The sequence below is a fragment of the Paramormyrops kingsleyae genome, chromosome 5 (assembly GCF_048594095.1).
Source record: "Paramormyrops kingsleyae isolate MSU_618 chromosome 5, PKINGS_0.4, whole genome shotgun sequence".
Taxonomy (NCBI): Eukaryota; Metazoa; Chordata; class Actinopteri; order Osteoglossiformes; family Mormyridae; genus Paramormyrops; species Paramormyrops kingsleyae.
In genome coordinates, this window is record NC_132801.1 from 28,759,455 (window position 1) to 28,778,989 (window position 19,535).

Genomic DNA, 19,535 nt, shown 5'->3' on the forward strand with positions numbered 1-19,535 from the left:
GCAGAAAAAGACCTCCAGGAGCTTCATTGCCATGGTTGTGGGGCTCTGGTTGGTAACTGTGTAGGCCTCAGGCTACTTCGTGAAGTAATCTATGACCATGAGTATGTAGCGGTTCTTGGCCTTGGTGGGGGGAAAGGGGCCCAGAACGTCCACCCCCACACACTCCACATGGGATCTCACCAGGTTTAGCTGCAAAGGAGCCCGGGACTCCCGACTAGGACCCTTCTGAGAAGGTCCAGTGCACATACAGCTCCCCTGCGCTGTTCAGCGATGCAGCAGGTCCTCATGCTTCTCCAGGGTGCTCCATTGAGCCTTGGTCTTCAGGCTGGAGGCCAATATCACCTCCCAGCCTGGTCAACTGTCCTTGTCCAGCTAGTCCCTCACCTTGGCCAACACGGGGTCACTGTACTGCTCTATAATATAATATAATATAATCTGTACCGAGGCAGAGGGCCATCCCTGGCATATCGATGGCAGCCCCCAGCCGAACTAGCAAGTCTAGGCCAATGATGCGGGGTTCTGCGATGTCAGCTATCCACCTGCCCGGCTGCTGTCCGGGGTGAGGGCAGCGCTGGGGTGCCAGGTTTGACGCTTTCCGTTCTGCAGCCCCAGCGCTGGGGTGGATGAGAGGCTGCGGCCAGGAATTCCTCAGCTACCTTTGATGATTTCATGGCTGCTACCGGCACGGCTAGATTCAGCAAGCACACATGCTGGTGCAGCCGTTCCGGGAAAACGCCCGCAGGACAGCATGGAGGGCCAGCTCATCCGGCACCGCTCATGCGGCACCGCTCATGCGGCACCGCTCATCCGGCACCGCTCATCCGGCACCGCTCATCCGGAACCGCTCATCCGGCACCGCTCATCCGGAACCGCTCATCCGGAACCGCTCATCCGGAACCGCTCATCCGGAACCGCTCATCCGGCACTGCCCGAGGAAAGTGAGGATAGATCCTCTGTGCGCAGTCCTCCAGCTTGGGCACGGATGCCCCCAGACTTTCGCCAGCGCTCCGTCACTGGTCCCTGAGCTGCTCCCTCATCTTCCCCTCGGACTACCACTGGCCGAACCGCTACTCCCGCGGGGCGATTAGGGCCCCACAGTTGCCCTGTTCCCCAGGAGTGAGGCTTCGGGGGCCCGCAGTGCCTCCCCTTCCACCGACATTGCCAAGTGACCAACCGTCTCTTCTGAGGACCAACCAGGTCAGCAGCTGATCCTGGACAAGGTGGAGTTCCAGGGGCATTTGTGGAAAAAGCACAAAAAATGGTGTTTACTGATGAATGCCAGTCACTCTGACAACTGTGCTGGGAACCCTGACTACTTACACGCCACACCGTGGGCACGCACTTATTGTTTACAACAAATAACATTACATGCTACATATGATATTAAGCAACAACACAGTTACACAACTATTTACATTATTTACACCTGCCATTAGTCCACAGTGCCACTGCACTGCCTTATGGGTAACCCCAGCGCCACAATATTATCTGCGAGAATTTTCTAGAAATTTAAAACTTGATAGTCATTAACCGTAACTAATAGGCGGTATGCATGACTTTATCTGAAGTACATACTTAAAAAGTGCATACTTATCTTAAGTACATACATAATTAAACCTCCTAAATGTTTTGCCAGTTTTTCCCCGGATTAAGAGAGGAGGATTCAGATATCCGACCGTCTTATTGAAACCTTGGGCTGACTGACAGCCCCCCTCTGGGCTAACTAAATGCCGCACAGCGGGAGGCGTGCGCGCAACGCTGCAAACCGAGGCTACCGAGGGAGCCTCGATCTGTGACACAAATCGACACCAGTTTTCTTAATGTGTCTGGGGAGCGTGGATTAAGAAACGTATTTACATGAGTAATCCGGTACCTCGTATGAATGCACTTTGTTGCTCTGGTTGCGGGACGGACTCTCACAAAGTTTCTGCTGTTTGAACCTAGTCTTCCAGTCCAGGCAAGGTAAACAATATAGTTCTAATGAGTTTTAATATTCTAATACACCAGCATGCATCAATGGCTACGGATTCTATTATTGTTTTTTACACTTTTTTTATTGTGCGTGACATAGCTTTTTACTTTACGATATAGTGGTATTGGACATTTTTACCTATTATTTATGCGGTGGATTGATATAAGGTTACTTTGAGCTATATACTTTGGGCAGGGAAATTTTGCTGTACTGGACTCTCTTACAGAGCGTCGAAAGCACGTGCTACGGCTGTTTATAGTTAAGTTAATATAACACATTACTAAAGTTTCGCATTACAAATGTGTTTTAGTTGGTCTCTAATAATCAGTGCTATACAGTATGTACATCCGCTTTTAGTTAAATGACCTGAAATTGTCTGTAAATAATTATAGGAAGGAATCCCCATTTGTCATTTTTTCAATTCCTTTCTTTCTTTGCGTACTACTTTAGTCAAATATTGTTTTGTGTCTTATAAATGCAGAGGGTAGTCCAAATGACATACTCAGTTAGGTTTTTCTCTTACAATGTGTGCGCTCTCATTCTTGGGGTATCAGCGGAAAGTTGAGTCTTTAATGCCGAAGGAACAGGAGCCAAGCTGATCTAGTGTGTGGATTTTACGGGACCGCTTGTGCTGTACAAGTAACATCTAAAATGGATCTTAGTAAAGAAAAAAAAATTGGCAATAACCATAGTGGACGCATCATGCTATTTTCCGGACGCAGTTGTGTGCTGGTACCCCGGTCTGCACCCACATTAATGACACTGATAACCATTGTTTCCCAAATCGCGCACCTGCACGTAAAGCATTTTAATTTTTCTCCCTTCTTTCCGGCCAGTAAATGTATAGTATTCATTGGTCTAGGCATTTTCCCCTCCGCTTGGTCTATTTTGAGCCGAGCAAGATTCGGAATTTTTTTCTGTAAAAACTGCGAACTTTTGGCAGCAAGAAGTGAGCAGACCCCCGGGCAGGGTCAGATTATATGGTGTTGCACTGGTGACCCATAACCATTACGAAAAACGAAATACATAGATATTTCACAAGATATGGTCGTTGTAGCAGGACTGTGCAGAATAACGCCAATATAGGGAGATGCTTCTTGGATATGAAGTGCGGTAATAGGAGTGCAAGAAGGGCCTTTCCTTGTTAGTTCAGGAAAAGCATGTACTGTAAGTTAAATTTTAAGGTGTTTTTGTTTTTCTGTGATTGATTCTGGCACTGAGCTCTATATGCATTCCAGCATTGCAGGTGCCTCACTGCTTAACTGAGGAAGGGCCACGTTTTGTGACCTTGTTCTTAATACCAGTTTCAGGTTTTACTTTTTGATATCTGTATTAACTTTACTTTCCATTCACTTGGAATGTTTATCTATCTATCTATCTATCTATCTATCTATCTATCTATCTATCTATCTATCTATCTATCTATCTAATATTTTTCTTCAGGCACTCTGTTTGGACACCTCCTTTCAGAAGGGCCCAAGCTACTTGGGTATTTCACAGGAGCTGCTCCTAACACTGTGTGTATACAATGGACTCTGTTCTAAGTGAGGGTAGTGGGGAACCCTGAGGCAGAATTATGACACAAAAACATATATTGTATTTCGCTCTGCTTTGACACCGTATAATATGACTCCCTTTGAGCGTTTCATCTGCTTGTTAAAACCTGCTCGATAAGACACAAACAATGCAATATATTTTCCATAGTGTGGGCAACTAATGCCAAAATACTATGGTATATATTATATTAAATTAAACACACTTATTTTACCTTTGAACTTTGGGTTTGTTTTTTCTTTTGTGTTACTGCGTCAGTAATTTCCCTGTGAAATGATACTTGGGTGTCTACCGCTTTAACACCCCATACACAGTGGTGTAATATCACTGTCATGGTCATATTTAGTACATGCTGCTCCAGAATGTCTTCATTGTCCATAAATGTGGCACACAATTTTTAATTCATTGCAGACTCTAAATTGCTTATCCGCCATTGTCAGTACATGAGTGTTTTTGTGGAGATGCACGATATATCAGTTAATATATTTGTATCAGCCGACGTTCATTAAAAATAAAGACATCGGCATTGATCTGATGTGTTGGTTTTAGTTGATATTACCGGCCGATATATAGCCTTTATCAATAGTTAAAGTTAGCAGTCCCAGAGCTAAAGGGATGCTCCGATCGATCGGCCGAAGATCAGTATCGGCCGATAATCACATTTTATGACTCGATCGGTACTCGTTAAACTTGGCCGATCTTAGGAACCGATCACAATTGATGACGTTAATGCGTGAGGACGTACACGATGAGTGGGGACGTAAATGTTTTGGCGCGCAGACATGTCATCGCCGGTGTGGAATTACTATGACGTTTCGAGAAACAATGAAAAATTCGCTATTTGCCGTTTATGTTCCAAACAAATCTCACGTGGAGGAGCATTGTCCAAAACATTTAATACAACGAACCTCATTCGGCACTTATAAGAACGAGCCACCGCGAGTCGATCGTATGGCGAATACGAAAAACTGGCAACTGCAAAAAAGGCAACGGTAACTAATAAAATAATAGTTACATTAGATATATTACTGTAAAAATATAACAAAGGCAACATTTATAGTATTACTTTATCTGAAAAAAAGTAAATGGTGATCAGACAGCTTACATATCAGCTATATAAGCTTGAAGCATCAGAATCGGCATTGGTATCGGCCGATCACCATGACAAAAAATCGGTACTTGGTATCGGTAGTAAAAATCCTGATCGGAGCATCCCTAAAAGACACAGCTGCTAAAATAATGGAGATGACTGCATTGGATGATCAACCGTTTTCTGTAGCTGAGAATGATGGATTCTGTCGGCTCGTCCATCACTCAGAACCTCGATACGGTCTCCCAGGTCACTGTTACTTCACTGATGTTTCTGCCTGCATTACATGATGTGGTGGCTATACACATTCATGAGATCTTAAGAATTAATGTCACCAACGTCAGTTATATTACTGATTTTGTGGAGCTCAGAGGTTACCGGTTATCAGTATCGGTAATACTAGACAAAAACATATAGGCTATTGGTATCCACAGCACTGCACCATGTATTGTAAGAGACAGATAGTGAACCTAAGGCAAACATCCCAAAAAGCTCTTCTTTCCTGATTTGTGGACTTCTTAAAGGTTGTGAAATCCCCTTCACTTATGTACATTTATGGAGCTTTTCCACTGCCACTAAGAACCGAGCTGTACCTGAGCAGTACCGCGAACTGGTGGTTTTCCATTGTAAAGTGTGAGAGCTGTACCCGACACGCGCTGACATGGCCCTGCTCACTTGCAGAGCCAAAAGCGTGACCAAACTAGCTAGAGTCGTCTGATTGGTCAAAATGTTCTACGCATGGATTATCTGAAGGAAAAAAAGAGTATATTCTATATGTTATTCATCATTGGTAGTATCGCACATTGTGATGGATTGATGCATTCCCAATAACTCAGAACTTAAAAAATTCTGAACTTGTGCTTAGAAAAGTACAATAGAACAACTGAACGAAATAGATTTGTAATGCAAATTTGCAAATTTACGCAAGCAAATGCTAATTCCGCTAATGTTTGATGCTAACATAACACAGTGATTGTCACATATTGTGCTAGCGAAAATGAGCACACAGTAAAAAAACAAAAAAGAAAAAAAAATAACCCATAGTATATCATGATGTACATTGTGTGGACAGTATATAAGCGTCTCTTCGGTTTTATGTCACTGTTGCTCTCCAAACCGGCAACACCTTTAACAAGGTGATCCTTCTGCAGTGGAAAATCAAAGTGAGCTGGAACTGTGCTGTGGGTCAGTTCCTGTATGCCAGTGGAAAAGCACCATTAGGGTTCTGTCATGACTTCAACATATTCGGAGTTCATGCATTCTCATGGTCTCACTCTCACCTCTGCCGTTTGATTTAAGTCCTAGATCATGGAGGAGCCCTCAGTCTCGGCTACTGTATCCCTGATGTGATGATTTTAATGTGCTTTGTCCTGGGTGCCTCAGACTCACGTCAGAGTCATTGAACACCATAAGAAAACCTAGATGAGAGGCCTCCAGAAGTCTCACAAGGTCCACAAGTTAAGCTGCTAGAACGTCGTCACTCAAACATGCCAAGCTCCATAAGGCGGCAGGTGAAGAACGTGGTGAATAACTACTCAGAGGCCGAGAAGAAGGTGAGGGAGGCCACTTCCAACGACCCGTGGGGCCCACCCAGTTCGCTGATGTCGGAGATCGCAGACCTTACCTACAACATGGCTGCCTTTTCGGAGATCATGCGTATGGTGTGGAGGCGCCTCGGCGACCGCGGCAAGAACTGGCGGCACGTTTACAAGGCGCTGACGCTCCTGGAGTACCTGGTGAAGACCGGTTCGGAGCGGGTGGCCCTGCAGTGCCGTGAGAACATCTTGGGCTTGCAGGTGCTGGCTGAATTCCGCTACGTGGACCGCGATGGCCGGGACCGGGGCGTTGGCGTGAGGGAGAAATCCCGGCAGCTGGGGGCGCTGCTGAGGGACGGTGAGCGGCTCCGGGCAGAGCGCTCTCATGCCCTCAGGACCAAGGAGCGCATGGCGCAGGTCGCCACCGCCGTGGCCGGTGACAGCCTGGTGCGTTTCGGCCACGGATCCAGTCAGCCCAGCCTGCCTGCCGACTCCTCGGAGCAGCGTGGCTGGTCTGGAGGCTCGCCGGCCTCGTATCCGGGCTGTAAGTACACAACTCGTCTGGAGCCTTGAACGGTTCATGCATGATTTACAGGGCTGACGTTCGGGGTCAGGTGTGCCCCGGAGGGTCCTTCCTGCCTCAGTCCAAACTTTGGTATTCTCGAGAAACGTCTATGCTTTGTCATAAATATGAAGTACTGTGCACCTCTACATAATCCCAGCTTCCGCATTTTTAAAAAATAAGACACTGCAGGGGGATTAAGTGGCACAAAGGCGTGTGTAATTATTGAATAGTTGAATAATTATTCCATAACAGACAACTTCTTTGCCTTTTGGACTCCTTTGTTCATGACTGTGTACTGAATACCTACTGGTGCCTGGATTTGGGAAATGACCCTAAAGACACACTAGTGGGGAACAGCCCTGTGAGCAGCCCGAGACCGCCTTCCTGACCCTCACCCCATAGCCTTACTGGATGCGGCATTATGTGACTGTTACCGTACCTCTTGCCTGCGCTTACTGCCTTCTCGCAGCTGGTGAGATGGTGGAGTGATCACCGTGGAACGGTCTGCGGTTTCCTCTAAAGTGGGTTTGGTAGATTTTTTTTGGGATACAGTTAAAGTGGATGTCCAGGTGACCCATTTCTTCACAGAGGAGAAGTAACATTATTTCACAGTGTTTTGAAGGACATCTGTGCAGGAATAAAGATTATTAGAGGTAACAGGAATTTTTTATTTTTTGCCGGGATTTCCTGCCATTGTTCTTGAGTGGAAATGAAAAACATTATGTTGAATCCCTTTAGCCCCTCTGCTGAGCTCTTCAGTCACTCTTACCAGTGGCTCGGGGAAGGATGCACGAGTCTGCAATTTGACCTTTGAACCAGGAAGTGAAACCCTGGGTCATTTTTATGTTCTTTTGCAGTTTTAAATGTTTGATTTTATTTAGTGATAGACAATGATAAATATGAATTGCACATATTTATTTGCCAGTACCATTTCCATTTCAAATTTAATAAAATGTGGTCCACACTTAGATTTATGTTTTTTAAAGTTTATCAATAAGGGAATAAGGAGCATGATTCATGTTCCTGTTGTTTTTATTTTTCTTTTCACATCAGCTGTTACCAGCTGTAAACACCTTTAGACTGCTTATGTGAATAGATTTGCTTTATTGGGTGTCCTGCACTGTCCTCGAGGTATGGGGCCTGGTTTCCAAGGAAACAGCTGCCATCGCTCCCAGATGAGGCTCTCCTGCCCTCATAGAACCTCAAGGACTATGGCAAAATGGAGGGGCGATTTGTGACACATCTCTCGAGATTAAGGACAATTCGGGAGCACACATTTGGTATTACAGCTGCTCCTACATGCGTGAGCATGTGTTGGTCTCTGGCGCACAGCGAGCCCGTTCTCCTGTTTTCCAGCCCTCCCCCAGCGTGTGTCCTCCGAGCTGGAGCAGGCCCGGCCCCAGACCATTGGGGAGGAGGAGCTGCAGCTGCAGCTGGCTCTGGCCATGAGCCGCGAGGTGGCAGAACAGGTACGAGCCCGGAGCCCCCATCAGGGACAAGCCCCGGGGGCCAGTGTGTCAGGGCATCTTCAGGGGTAGGATATGTAGGCCCTGCCAAACAGCATGAGCTCCATCCTTACTGAGTAGCCAGATCTTTTAGCAGGGAGGGTTGATTGCTTAATTAGTCTTTGCGTTCTCAGGTATTATTCTAGTTGCTGGCTGTGCTTATGAATATTCATGGGCAGGTAATATATGCGAGTGCTTGGGCTTTAGTATGATCGGAGTAATTGGGAGTGACGCCCTCGATGCGATCAAACTGATTGGAATGTGAATTCGGAATCCCGGTGGGGATCGGAATGTACATGAATCTTTTTCGGCTCGCGTTTCCATCCACACCTCTGCTAAGACTGCCAGTGTGTGCCCTCTCTGTTCTTATTCCAGAGTCATAATCGGGACGTGTACACGCTGCCCATACATATTCATAGACATCTGCCTTCGCTCGCGCTCATTACGTCCAGCAGATCCGGAGCATGGGTAGAATATGCCTTTATGAATTTTGACAGAGTGATTGGAATTGCACAGATTTTGTCAATAATCTTCTTAATTTAGTGCATTGGTTTGGCTGCAGTACTGTCTGACTGCCTCCCTGCGTGAATGTAAGCTGACTTCATATCTGTCACCGCATTCGCGTGCTGGACTTGCAGATGCTCGGTGACCTTTGCCGTGGCCTCTTTCTCGGGCTGCCTGGACCAACCGCAGGCTGGGCTGGCAGCGAGACACCGGACGTTTTTCTGGAAAATGTTGAAGGAAGACACAGGGCGCCGCACACAGTGGTGTGACATCTAAGTAGGCCACACTGTTCCAGATGTGTCCCTTGTCCTGATTTGATCTTATGAATTAATGTGGAGTGTTGTATTTGAGTTTTGGCGTCTGGCACAGATTTCCACGTGAACATAAGGAGACCTTTGTAAGGGATAAACCGGTGCTATTAGCTCCAGCTGTCTTGTCAGGGCCCCTCGACATTCATAGCCTGTTAATCGCAGGTTTGTTACCTTTTAATCAGACTCCTTTTTTATGCCACCATCTTATCGCTTCTGTTCTTTTATTATAGTTTATGCAGAAGGAATTATGGAACTTCAGCTGACCCTTTAGGTTGTGTTGTTTTCTACCTTGGTTACCTTGGTTACGTGTGAGGTAAACATGAATTAATTAAATTAGCCAGTTAAAAACAAGATGCTTAACATGTGAGGTTATGCCTGTTTTTCAGGGGCTGTTAGCCTTCTGTCATAGCAGCGAATTGTTGGGATGGACTCGCACCCGAATAACCCAGTTGGAGCAGAGAGGCCACTTTCCTCACCTTCTCAGATGTTTTTAACTTTATTTGCTTAATTAGATTCCTTAAATTTTTTCATTAAATAATAAAAAATCAAGCCTGTTGTATAAGAACTGTACAGTAACCCTAATGGGAATGGAAAACAGAGGATGGATAGATGGATGGATTGGTGGGTGGGTGGATGATTGGAGGGATGGATAGATTGATGGATGGAAGGGTGGATGGATGGATGGATAGATGGATGGTTGGGTGAATCGTTGGACGTTACTGAATGTTAATGGCGCCTCTGGAATGAGGAACAGAAGCGATGCTCGGGGTCAAAAGTGATGCTTGAGGCCCATGTCTCCTGCCCAGCCTGGTTTCCGGGTGACAATATGGCAGCTAGCGGTTCTGCTTTACCTGTGCTGGGTGTTTTCTTTTACCCAGGAGGAGAGGAAGCGCCGGGGGGAGAGGCTGTGGCTGCAGGTGGCCCAGGAGGACAGCAACAGGGGGTGTGCCACTGGGGCGGAGCCCGCGGAGAGCCACGAGGTACAGACCGTGTGCTGTGTGTCTCTTTACCACGTGAGGTACTCTCAGCTACAGACCGTGTGCCACTTTACAGCATCTCTTATGGGTGGTCACACTCCTCTCAGCGAGGTACAGACTGTGTGCCGCTTTACCACGTCTCTTGTGGGTGGTCACGCTCTTCACAGTGAGGTACAGACTGTGTGCCGCTTTACCACGTCTCTTATGGGTGGTCACGCTCCTCTCAGCGAGGTACAGACCCTGTGCCGCTTTACAGCGTCTCTTATGGGTGGTCACACTCCTCACAGTGAGGTACAGACTGTGTGCCGCTTTACCACGTCTCTTATGGGTGGTCACACTCCTCTTAGCGAGGTACAGACTGTGCGCCGCTTTACAGCGTCTCTTATGGGTGGTCACGCTCCTCTTAACGAGGTACAGACTGTGTGCCACTTTACCACGTCTCTTATGGCTGCTCACGCTCCTCTTAGCGAGGTACAGACCGTGTGCCGCTTTACAGAGTCTCTTTTGGCTGCTCACACTCCTCACAGTGAGGTACAGACTGTGTGCCGCTTTACCACGTCTCTTATGGGTGGTCACGCTCCTCTTAGCGAGGTACAGACCTTGTGCCGCTTTGCCACGTCTCTTATGGGTGGTCACACTCCTCTTAGCGAGGTACAGACTGTGTGCCGCTTTACCACGTCTCTTATGGGTGGTCACACTCCTCTTAGCGAGGTACAGACTGTGTGCCGCTTTACCACGTCTCTTATGGGTGGTCACGCTCTTCTTAGCGATGTACAGTATAGACCATATGTTGCTTTACCGTGTTTCTTATGGCTGCTCACACTCCTTACAGCTTGCGTTTCGCTTTTTTATTTACTTTTGCTTTATTTATTTAACTGGCTTTCCCAGTTGCACGTAGTTGCTTATATTTTATGCTGTATGAAAACACTATAGTAGCCTGGGTCATTGTCTCAAAGGTCCATATGTATTAAATAATTGCAGTTATTGCTGTTTGTTTTGAACTTACTCACTGGAATCAGACCCAAACGCATCAAAAATATCCAGAAATCCTTCAGAATAAATCCTGTCTGTGATTGGATGAGACCATGTGGGTTTTAACCCTGTCTGACGTCTCGAACCAATGCTGACACACCAAAGTATTTGCCTGGCTAATCGAGGCATTACGTACCGTGACAGCAGGCATATTCATGTCATTTGTGGTATGATGCAGCTTGACACACCGTAAACATAATTTGGTGTAAGTCACTTTATAGGGTGTCTGTTTGAAAGAGAGGTTTTAGAATTTGTGTTTATTTTTAACACTCATTTGAAAGCCAGTGGTGTTTTTATGCAGTTCAGTCTCAGTGCAGAACTTCATGATGTCAGATACAGGGTACAGACTGGGTGCGTGTTTCAGTATTAATATAAAATATTGTGGCATCTTTCAGTTGCTTTCCCTAGTCTGGCTTGTAGGGGGTCCTGAAGCTTATCCCAAGCAGCACAGAGCACAAAGCTGGGGTACTTCATGGGGGGGGTGCCTGTCCATCACAGGGCACATCCAGAGAATCACACAGCCAGTCCCCAGGTTACCAATCAGGTTCGTTCCCTAAATATGTATTTAAGTCAAATTTGTCAGAATAATAATAATACAGTTCATAATAATAATACAGTAATAATAATGATAATAATAATGATAATACAGTAATAATGATAATAATAATGATAGTACAGTAATAATCATGATAATACGAATACAGTAATAATAATGATAATAATGATAATACAGTAATAATGATAATAATAATAATACAGTAATAATAATGATAATAATAATGATAGTACAGTAATAATAATGATAATACGAATACAGTAATAATAATGATAATAATAATAATACAGTAATAATAAAAGTAACTGCTTATGGAACTGTACTGCATCTCAAGCCGACAAACTGCATGAAGCTGTTTTCTTTAGTGTTACAAAGTAGAGCATGTGTTTGTTATCACAACCCATCGTGTTTAATATAATAGGCTTTATAGCAGTACGTTTGTAAGAATGACTGGTCCATATGTCTGAAGTTCCTAAACCGCAGACTGCCTGTACTCTAATAATCAGTAATTCATAGACACCGATTAGCCATTTGCTCTTGGAAGCCCACACAACAAGGGAATGATGTGCAAACTCCAAACAGCAGAGCAGAGGTGGGACTTGAACCCACAGGAGGTGTGAGGGAGTGGTACCACTCAGCGATCCTTTGTAAGATATATAATGTAATAAGCAGCACATGGGCAGAGATCATGCTCTGATCATATCTCTCTCCGTCTCAAAAAGACTCACTGATGTGCATGGTTGCTTGCACTCTATTACTCCATCTTTTCTAAGCAATCTCTCTGCGTTAAGTTCAGCTTCACTGAGCAGTTCTCCAGCAAACTGGAATGTGAGGGAGACTCTCCGCCGCGTGAACAGCGGCCAGGATTTCTTGGCAGCGTCTCCAGCTAGATGATTGTGATTCTTCTGGACTGTTTTTGGATGGAAATCAATGACTTCTGCATGTTTAATTGAATCTCGCTGTTTTTGGCCCTTCTTTTTTGGCTGAATAACCCTTAATCCTCATAAATAGTCGCAGTTTAATTATTGAAAGATTTATTTTAGTTGCTGAAGTAAAAGCCCTTGATGCAGTGGAGGGGTTTTCAGCTCTGTGTTTCACTTGGTCCTGAAGCTGGTGAGATGGATACCATCTGCAGCCTTTCCTAGGTCAGCCCCCATACTAGGCCACGTGCTGCTGTTTATGAAATGTGGAGATCAGTTAGTGTGGACTTCTCATTCCTCGTGCGTCCTCCTGCAGATCACGCTGGTGGATGTAATGGATACGGCGACGGAGGGCGCGGCTGATCGGATGTCAGATGCCTGGGCAGTGGCACTGCCCCCTGCAGACCCTTGGCAAGCCAGCGGTAAGGCTTCTGTGAAAACGGTGACGTCCCCGTCTTGGGAAATAATCCCGCTGAATTGGCGGTGTTTCCGATGGTGATCCCTTCCCCTCGCCTTGTGTGAAATCAGCCCGCATGTCTGCGGTCTGACCTCCTTCATTGAGCGACTGCTCTAATAATAGCAGCGTGCTCAGCGTCCGATGACCTGTCCCTATTTAAAACGTCCTCCTGCTCTTGTTTGTGCGAGATACCGATCCCCAATACTGGGCAGCCGAGTTTCAAAATAAGAGTCTCACTGGTGAAGACCAGGAAAGTTCAAATTAATTTCCGTGTCATTTTTATGCACTTTGATTCTTTGTTGCACATTTCCTTGAGAAAAAAATAATTGACAATCATAAACTCACATTCAGTTGCAAATAGAATAAAGTAATTAGGCTGTTGCCATGGTGACAGAACAGCCCCCCCCCCCCACTTTCCAGTTCTAGCTTTCTATGCACCTTTATGTTCTGAAGGGTCAGCCAGGGTGGCTGTAAATCCCCGTCTGAACCGAAGGCCCATATGCCCACATAGAAGGTAAAAGCCTTCCATTGTCCACAGAAAGTAGAGGCCATATTTATCATTGGTGTGAAAATTGTTTGGAGACCCCAAGGTCTGATTTGTGTATGTGAAACTAAGGGTGACATTTGGTTACTAACTGTGACACTTGCTTTGGGCCTCTCGTCATCGCACTTCTGCACGCGTGTCGGATCACTCCCCCTGGAGTGTCTCGTTTATGGTCCAACCCCAGAAATTTCGACCGTCTCACCCACAGCCTCCAAATCGGCTGACCCGTGGGGAGTGACCCCCGCCCACAGCACTGACCCCTGGGGGACCTCAGCTGGAGTGGCTGCTGACCCTTGGGGGGCAGAGTGTGGCACCTACCCCAAGGCCCGTGTCAACGGTGAGTCGCATGAGCAAGTTTGTCCAGTGCAGGTCAGGCTGCTGTCATGTGGGATTAGAGGCAGAAATGCCAATATCATGGTGCAGAATGGGTGCAAGCGTGGAGATGAAGGTGATGATCCATTTACGGCTCTGAGACAACAAGGGTTCTTTGAGTACTTCTAAAAGCACACTGTGGAAATATATCAAAACAAAAGGACCACAAGGGGTCAGAAAACAAACAGGGACAAATAAGGAATTAACTAAAATTATGAAACAAAACGCAGCTAAGGAACGTGCAGGCACCTGTAACAGGACTGGGCAAACCGGCAGAGTACCAGCCACACTGTAACACAGGCACAGTGACTCAGCAAAGAGCGGAAAGAGGGCGGCACTAAGATACAAAACTAACAATACATGAGGCAGGGCACTTGGGAACCAATGACGCAATTAAGCAATCACAGGAGATGCAAGACAACAAGTAACAGGTGGAGGAAAAACCACTGATGAACTCAGAACCAGGGAACTCTAACAATCACAAAAACTAGGAACACTAATCAATCCAAATAAACAGATGAGGCTGACGAAACTGGGAAAGGGACAGGAACCAACACACAAGCAGAACGCAATAAAACAAAGAAGAACCGGGGCAAACCAAACCCAAGAACAAAAGCAAAGACAGTGAAGCACCAGACTAGGAATAAATTGAAATATAATTACAAAACAGGTGAAGCTGGTCTCGAACCCGCAACTGAAGAAGTACCAACTTCCAAGCTGCACACTCAGGCCACTAAGCCACACAGCAGTCAGGGAAAGAGGTACAATACACAAGGGGAACATGAAAAATGGTGGCTAGCAGAACCGGCTGACCGTAATGGGGAGGAGGCACGGGGGGGCAGGGCTGTATGGGCACTGACCCTGACAACCAAGGAATATGGGAGCAGAGACCCCCTAATAAATGTGAGGAAGTAGGCGGTTTCTGATGTTGCCCTAAATGTGTAGGTCCGGAGTCTACGGGACCCCAGCCCTGCGCAGCTTAGCTCGCTCCCTGTTCCTCCACACCTGATTCAATTCAAGAAAAACAGGTGGTAATTGGTGAATCAGGTGTGTTTAGTGATGGGAAACCCAAAAATGTGCAGGGCTGGGGTTCCCCAGGACTGAAGTTGGAGACCTCTGCTGTAGGTACCTCATGTAGCTGTGGGTTTTGCTGTCACTGATATTCAGAAATATAAGATGTCTTCCTATTAGGCTGCCCTTCAAAACACCTAACCACAAAAACCAGTGCACCCATTTTTATGGGACACAAGATGAATCACTGCAAGGACCTACTGTTAGAGGCTATTCTGTATGCAATTTAAAATTTGATTACCAAGATATCTCTAATCTGAAAACCGCAGGAAACATTTTAAAAGGAAACTTGATCCTTTTAACATAACAGGTGGCATTTTGAAGTTTTGGATTTGAGAAATGGGTTTTCTCAGACTTTAAACAATATTAAACTGCTTTCAGATCAAAGCCCCATTTTGAACCCCCCCATCTTTTATTTTTATTTAAAACACCTGCTTTCTCTGCATTCAGTCAGAACCACGTTCTGACCACTAGGTGTTCAATTCATGCATTTATTGGGACCGTGGAAACAACCACCTTGCTTTTCATGGTGAACAGTTCTGCAAGGATAAAGAAAGTTGGCAGCTGTAAAGCTTTTAGGTAAATGTGGTCTGAAAAAAGACTCATGTTACTGCGTTATGGCTCAGAGGCAGGGAGCCGCTTTGAATGCAGAGTTAGATGTGTCTTCTGGAGCTATTGAGGATATTTTGATTTGCAGGAGATGGTAATTGCTTCTTGCCTTCTTGGACCTGTCTGGACCTGATGGATGTCCAGCAGGGAGTCTCTGGACCGGACGGCACGGCAGACACGTCCAGCAGCATGGTGAACCCAGACCCTTTCGTCAGCAAGCCAGCGAGGCTGACCCCTGTCTCCAACCCCTTTTTGGTGGCCGGTGTGTCTCTGCTGTCCGAATTCAGATGAGCTTGTTTGCAGCCCCATCATATACCGGCATAAAATGAAACCCCATTCAGTTTAATGGTATAATGGGAGTCATTTTCGTTTATTTTTATTTGAGATACATTTTTGTCCAAAGTGATGTACAAGTGAGACAAACAGCACATTACTTTGCTTTGAAAGAAAGTTGGGTAAATGCTTAGAGGATGGATGGATGGATAAAAGTTACAGTAGTTGGATAAATTTACAGTAGATAAAATGAGGTGCTGGTGTATTAAGGGCCCTCCCACCTTATTAGATGTCAGAAGTCGGGAATCTCATCTCTGCGTTGCCGTGGTAATCCGCCGCCCATCTCTTCATAAGTCTCTTTAAATATTGATTGATTTCTTGAGGCAGCACCGCGATGTGCCGCGCCTGGTGATGGCAGAGGCCCGCATTTTGCATCCTCCTGGCCAGAAGGGCCCGGTCCCACTGCGAGCCCCCCGCCCCCTCTCCCAGGCAGAAAGTTCCAGCTGGCTGCCATTCTCCATCAGTGCAACATTCATTTGTTTTGATTAACATGATTAAAATTATGGCCATGTTGGCGGGTCTGCGACGGCTCTGTTTTTAATTTCTCATTAAACGACGCGCAGCCGTCGTCTCGGTGCCACTCCAACCGGCTTATTATGAAATAAATGATTCTCTTCTCGCTGCAGATGCTGCCCAAGTCAACAACCCCTTTCAGGTCAGTGGGCGTCGGGTGCCCCCTTCGACCCAAAAGAAGCCCACACCACTGGTCACGTGTCCCAATGACCCGCCACCGTTCCCGTGCTCCACAGCGCCCCCTGCTGGCCCCGCATCCATGGTGCCCTTCCCGGGTGTGCCTGAGTTTGCATCAGTGGGCTTGGTGACGCCCGTCGTGGGTGTCGGCCCCATGGCTGCCATCCCTGCTGCACACAGCCTGCTGGGCCCAGGGCTGCTACCATCAACGAGCTGCACTACTAACCCCTTCCTGCTGGGGGCGGAATGAGCGCTTTTAATGAACCCGTCATTCTAGCAGTCTGGGGTCGTCACAGGGAGTACACATTTTAATAGGTAGAATATACACTTGGATATAAATTACCCTGTGGATATTTTTCAGAGGTTACACATCTTTAATTAATGTGCTAACTTTTATTCAGGAAAATCACAGACAGCAAGGTTGTGGTCCCCTTCCCTCTGACGTAAATCAGGGCTGAATAAGAAGAATTGTATTATCTGAACTAATTAATGTCAGTCTTATCAAGCCCTGAAATTTTTAGGTGATTTAAATCTGCTGGAAAGTCGTGCTTGCTAAAAAGAGTGAAACCTAATACACCATGTGTATTAAAGAAGAACTGGCTTTACACTCTCCTCAACTCAGTGAATGTTTTTAATGCTAAGAAAGAAAATCACACACATATTTTCAGGTTATTTTCAGGTTATTTCCTGTACAACGCATCTGTGTTTCGTTCCAAATGTTGTGGATTTGCATTTTTGCATTTTAGTATTAATTTTAAACAATCCTCTCTTTCTGTGTCAGTTTTCCCAATATTAGAAGTTGGATGTTTTCAAAAAAAAAAAAATGAAACTGGCTCGGCAAAGGATTGTCCTCGATTTTAATAAAAACCTCTTGGGAACTGGAGAAATGCGACATTTCATGCGCAGGGCTGCATGGTGAGAGGCTTCACGGCGGGCTGATGGTGCCCAGCTGTGCACTTCTGGGTGGCAGGGGTACCTCCCTGATTGTGTGTGGGCTTTAAAGAAGCATGTGTCTGATCTGTTATACACATTAATAAAGTGATTTGGTCATTGACACGTTTTCTCTCCAGTGCTTTTTATTTGAGGCCCTGACCTCCATCTCCTGGCTGGTGGAAGACCTGGGCACTGCCTGTTGGTGTTTAGCGTGCTGCATTTCTGTCCTCTTGCACTTAATGGGAAAGCGGGGTGTGTCGATGAGCTGGTGAATCGATCAGCCAGCACTAGCCGATCAGCAGCCAGGCGTGAGAGTCATACGCGTCGTGAGGAATCCACACGCAGCCGAGCGTCTGAAGCCCCCCCGACCATCTTGTGTTGTGGGCTGTGAGCTGGGTGGTCTCCAGGCCCTCCAGTCAATTGCGTAAGAGTTTTTATCCCGATGCCAGCACCCAAATCCATAGCGTGTCTGTATTTTAATAAGTGTGGTGTGTCACCACCACGCACAACAGCAGCATCTTGTGGCAATCCTGGCGCTCTCAAATTCCCTGCTCCTCAGTGATTTTAAGGGTGTTTTATATTCACCAAATTAAAAGGGCAGCTTAATTCATCAATATTAGTCATGCTATTCAGCTAAAATAACCAGTCATTAAATATCCCCATTGGGAAATGCTGTGACAACCATCGATCTCTGTCGTCGTGACATTATCATGAATAGCATCACTGTCTGCAGATCTTGCATCATGATGTTTACTTGAATATGTTTATTTGCGTCTGGTTACATCATCTGTTGTGTTGTTTAACGTGAACATGTTTCCCTTTGTATTAGTATCAATTTTGCAGCTGGCATTCTGTGTATGCGGCGTTTTTAAGGCTTTTGAAGAAACTTGTTTTGTTTTTTTTAAAGATGCATATTTGCTTTCATACAGTGTCTGCTTTTTTAGATAAACGGGATCCTTTGTCTTGGATGAATTGCCATTATAGTTTTTAAATGTTAATGTGCAACCCACAGAGGAATTGTAATAAATGTTGGAAGCACACCGAAAATTCAGTTTTATGTTTGCTAACAATAAGCTTGTTTATCAACAATATGTGCACTTCAGATGTAAAACGTTCCCTGTTACTCCTTGTTTAATGATTCTTATTGTTCTGCATTCAGTTTATTGTTGATTGAATCATAAAGAGGAAAACAGGCTTCTCTATATATTGCACTTTTTATTGTTTTTATTTTAATTTGAGGTTTAGTACTGTAAATGGTATTGTTTCCAATATGTTCTGGAGAAGTTGCAGTGAGCAATGTAACCTAATAGCCTCGCTTAACTTTTAAGTTAATAGTTTATAAGAATGATGAGAACATCAAAAAAAGAAGAGAAAGTATTCTAAACAATGCAGAGCCCAACTGCAACATATATCATCTTTGCCGAGCATTCCCAAGCTTTCCGAGTTACACTGCTAGCTGCACCAAAGAGCTGGAATTAACAATTTTGATAAATGAAAGATAATGACCTGTTAAAGCATTAGCGCTCTTAACACAATCTTAAAACATTATCATCTACATAGGTTAACAAAGAACACCTGCTAAAATATTGTGCATTAATGCTAAAGATTTGCTAAAGCGTTAGCAGTGTACATAACTTAGCACCATAACCCTCCTAAAGCATTAAAAATGTGTATACATTACCAAAAACTCCTACTAAAGTGTTAGCAAACCGTTTACATAAACACCAACCCCCTGGTAAAACATTAGCAATGCATATGCAGTACATTAAAACCACACTCCTGATAAAGTGTTAGCAATGTTTTTACATTAACACCAACCCCCTGCTAAAGCGCTAGCAATGCATATACGCTAAGACCACGCCCCTAATAAAGTATTAGCAATGTTTTTACATTAACACCAACCCCCTTCTAAAGCGCTAGCGATGCGCATACTCTGACCACGCCCCTAATAAAGTATTAGCAATGTTTTTACATTGACACGAACCCCCTGCTAAAGCGCTAGCAA

The 19,535-nt window shown here is 45.4% G+C and overlaps 1 protein-coding gene across 6 annotated transcripts; it reads left to right on the plus strand.

Annotated features, from left to right (window-relative positions):
• Nucleotides 1-1,680: 1,680 nt before the first annotated feature.
• LOC111845512 (epsin-2-like) lies at nucleotides 1,681-17,651 on the plus strand. 6 transcript variants are annotated; one of them, XM_023814981.2, is made up of 9 exons: nucleotides 1,688-1,962; nucleotides 3,416-3,489; nucleotides 5,916-6,695; nucleotides 8,073-8,185; nucleotides 9,915-10,016; nucleotides 12,838-12,943; nucleotides 13,731-13,859; nucleotides 15,663-15,836; nucleotides 16,534-17,651. In XM_023814981.2, the coding sequence occupies exons 3-9, from the start codon at nucleotides 6,104-6,106 to the stop codon at nucleotides 16,845-16,847; spliced, it is 1,530 nt and encodes a 509-aa protein (XP_023670749.2). In that variant the 5' UTR covers nucleotides 1,688-1,962; nucleotides 3,416-3,489; nucleotides 5,916-6,103; the 3' UTR covers nucleotides 16,848-17,651. The 6 variants fall into 6 exon arrangements, with proteins under 6 accessions (XP_023670752.2, XP_023670749.2, XP_023670747.2 ...); XM_023814984.2 differs by lacking the exon at nucleotides 3,416-3,489 and having other exon boundaries at nucleotides 1,681-1,962; nucleotides 15,663-15,766; XM_023814979.2 differs by lacking the exon at nucleotides 3,416-3,489.
• The last annotated feature ends 1,884 nt before the right edge of the window (nucleotides 17,652-19,535 follow it).

Excerpts from the sequence above, each read along its gene's own strand:
- LOC111845512 (XM_023814981.2), top strand. The coding sequence starts at position 6,104 with ATGCCAAGCTCCATAAGGCGGCAGGTGAAGAACGTGGTGAATAACTAC. Across the intron at positions 8,186-9,914 it reads GCCGCGAGGTGGCAGAACAG|GAGGAGAGGAAGCGCCGGGG; the intron begins GTACGAGCCCGG and ends TCTTTTACCCAG. Across the intron at positions 15,837-16,533 it reads CAACCCCTTTTTGGTGGCCG|ATGCTGCCCAAGTCAACAAC; the intron begins GTGTGTCTCTGC and ends TTCTCGCTGCAG.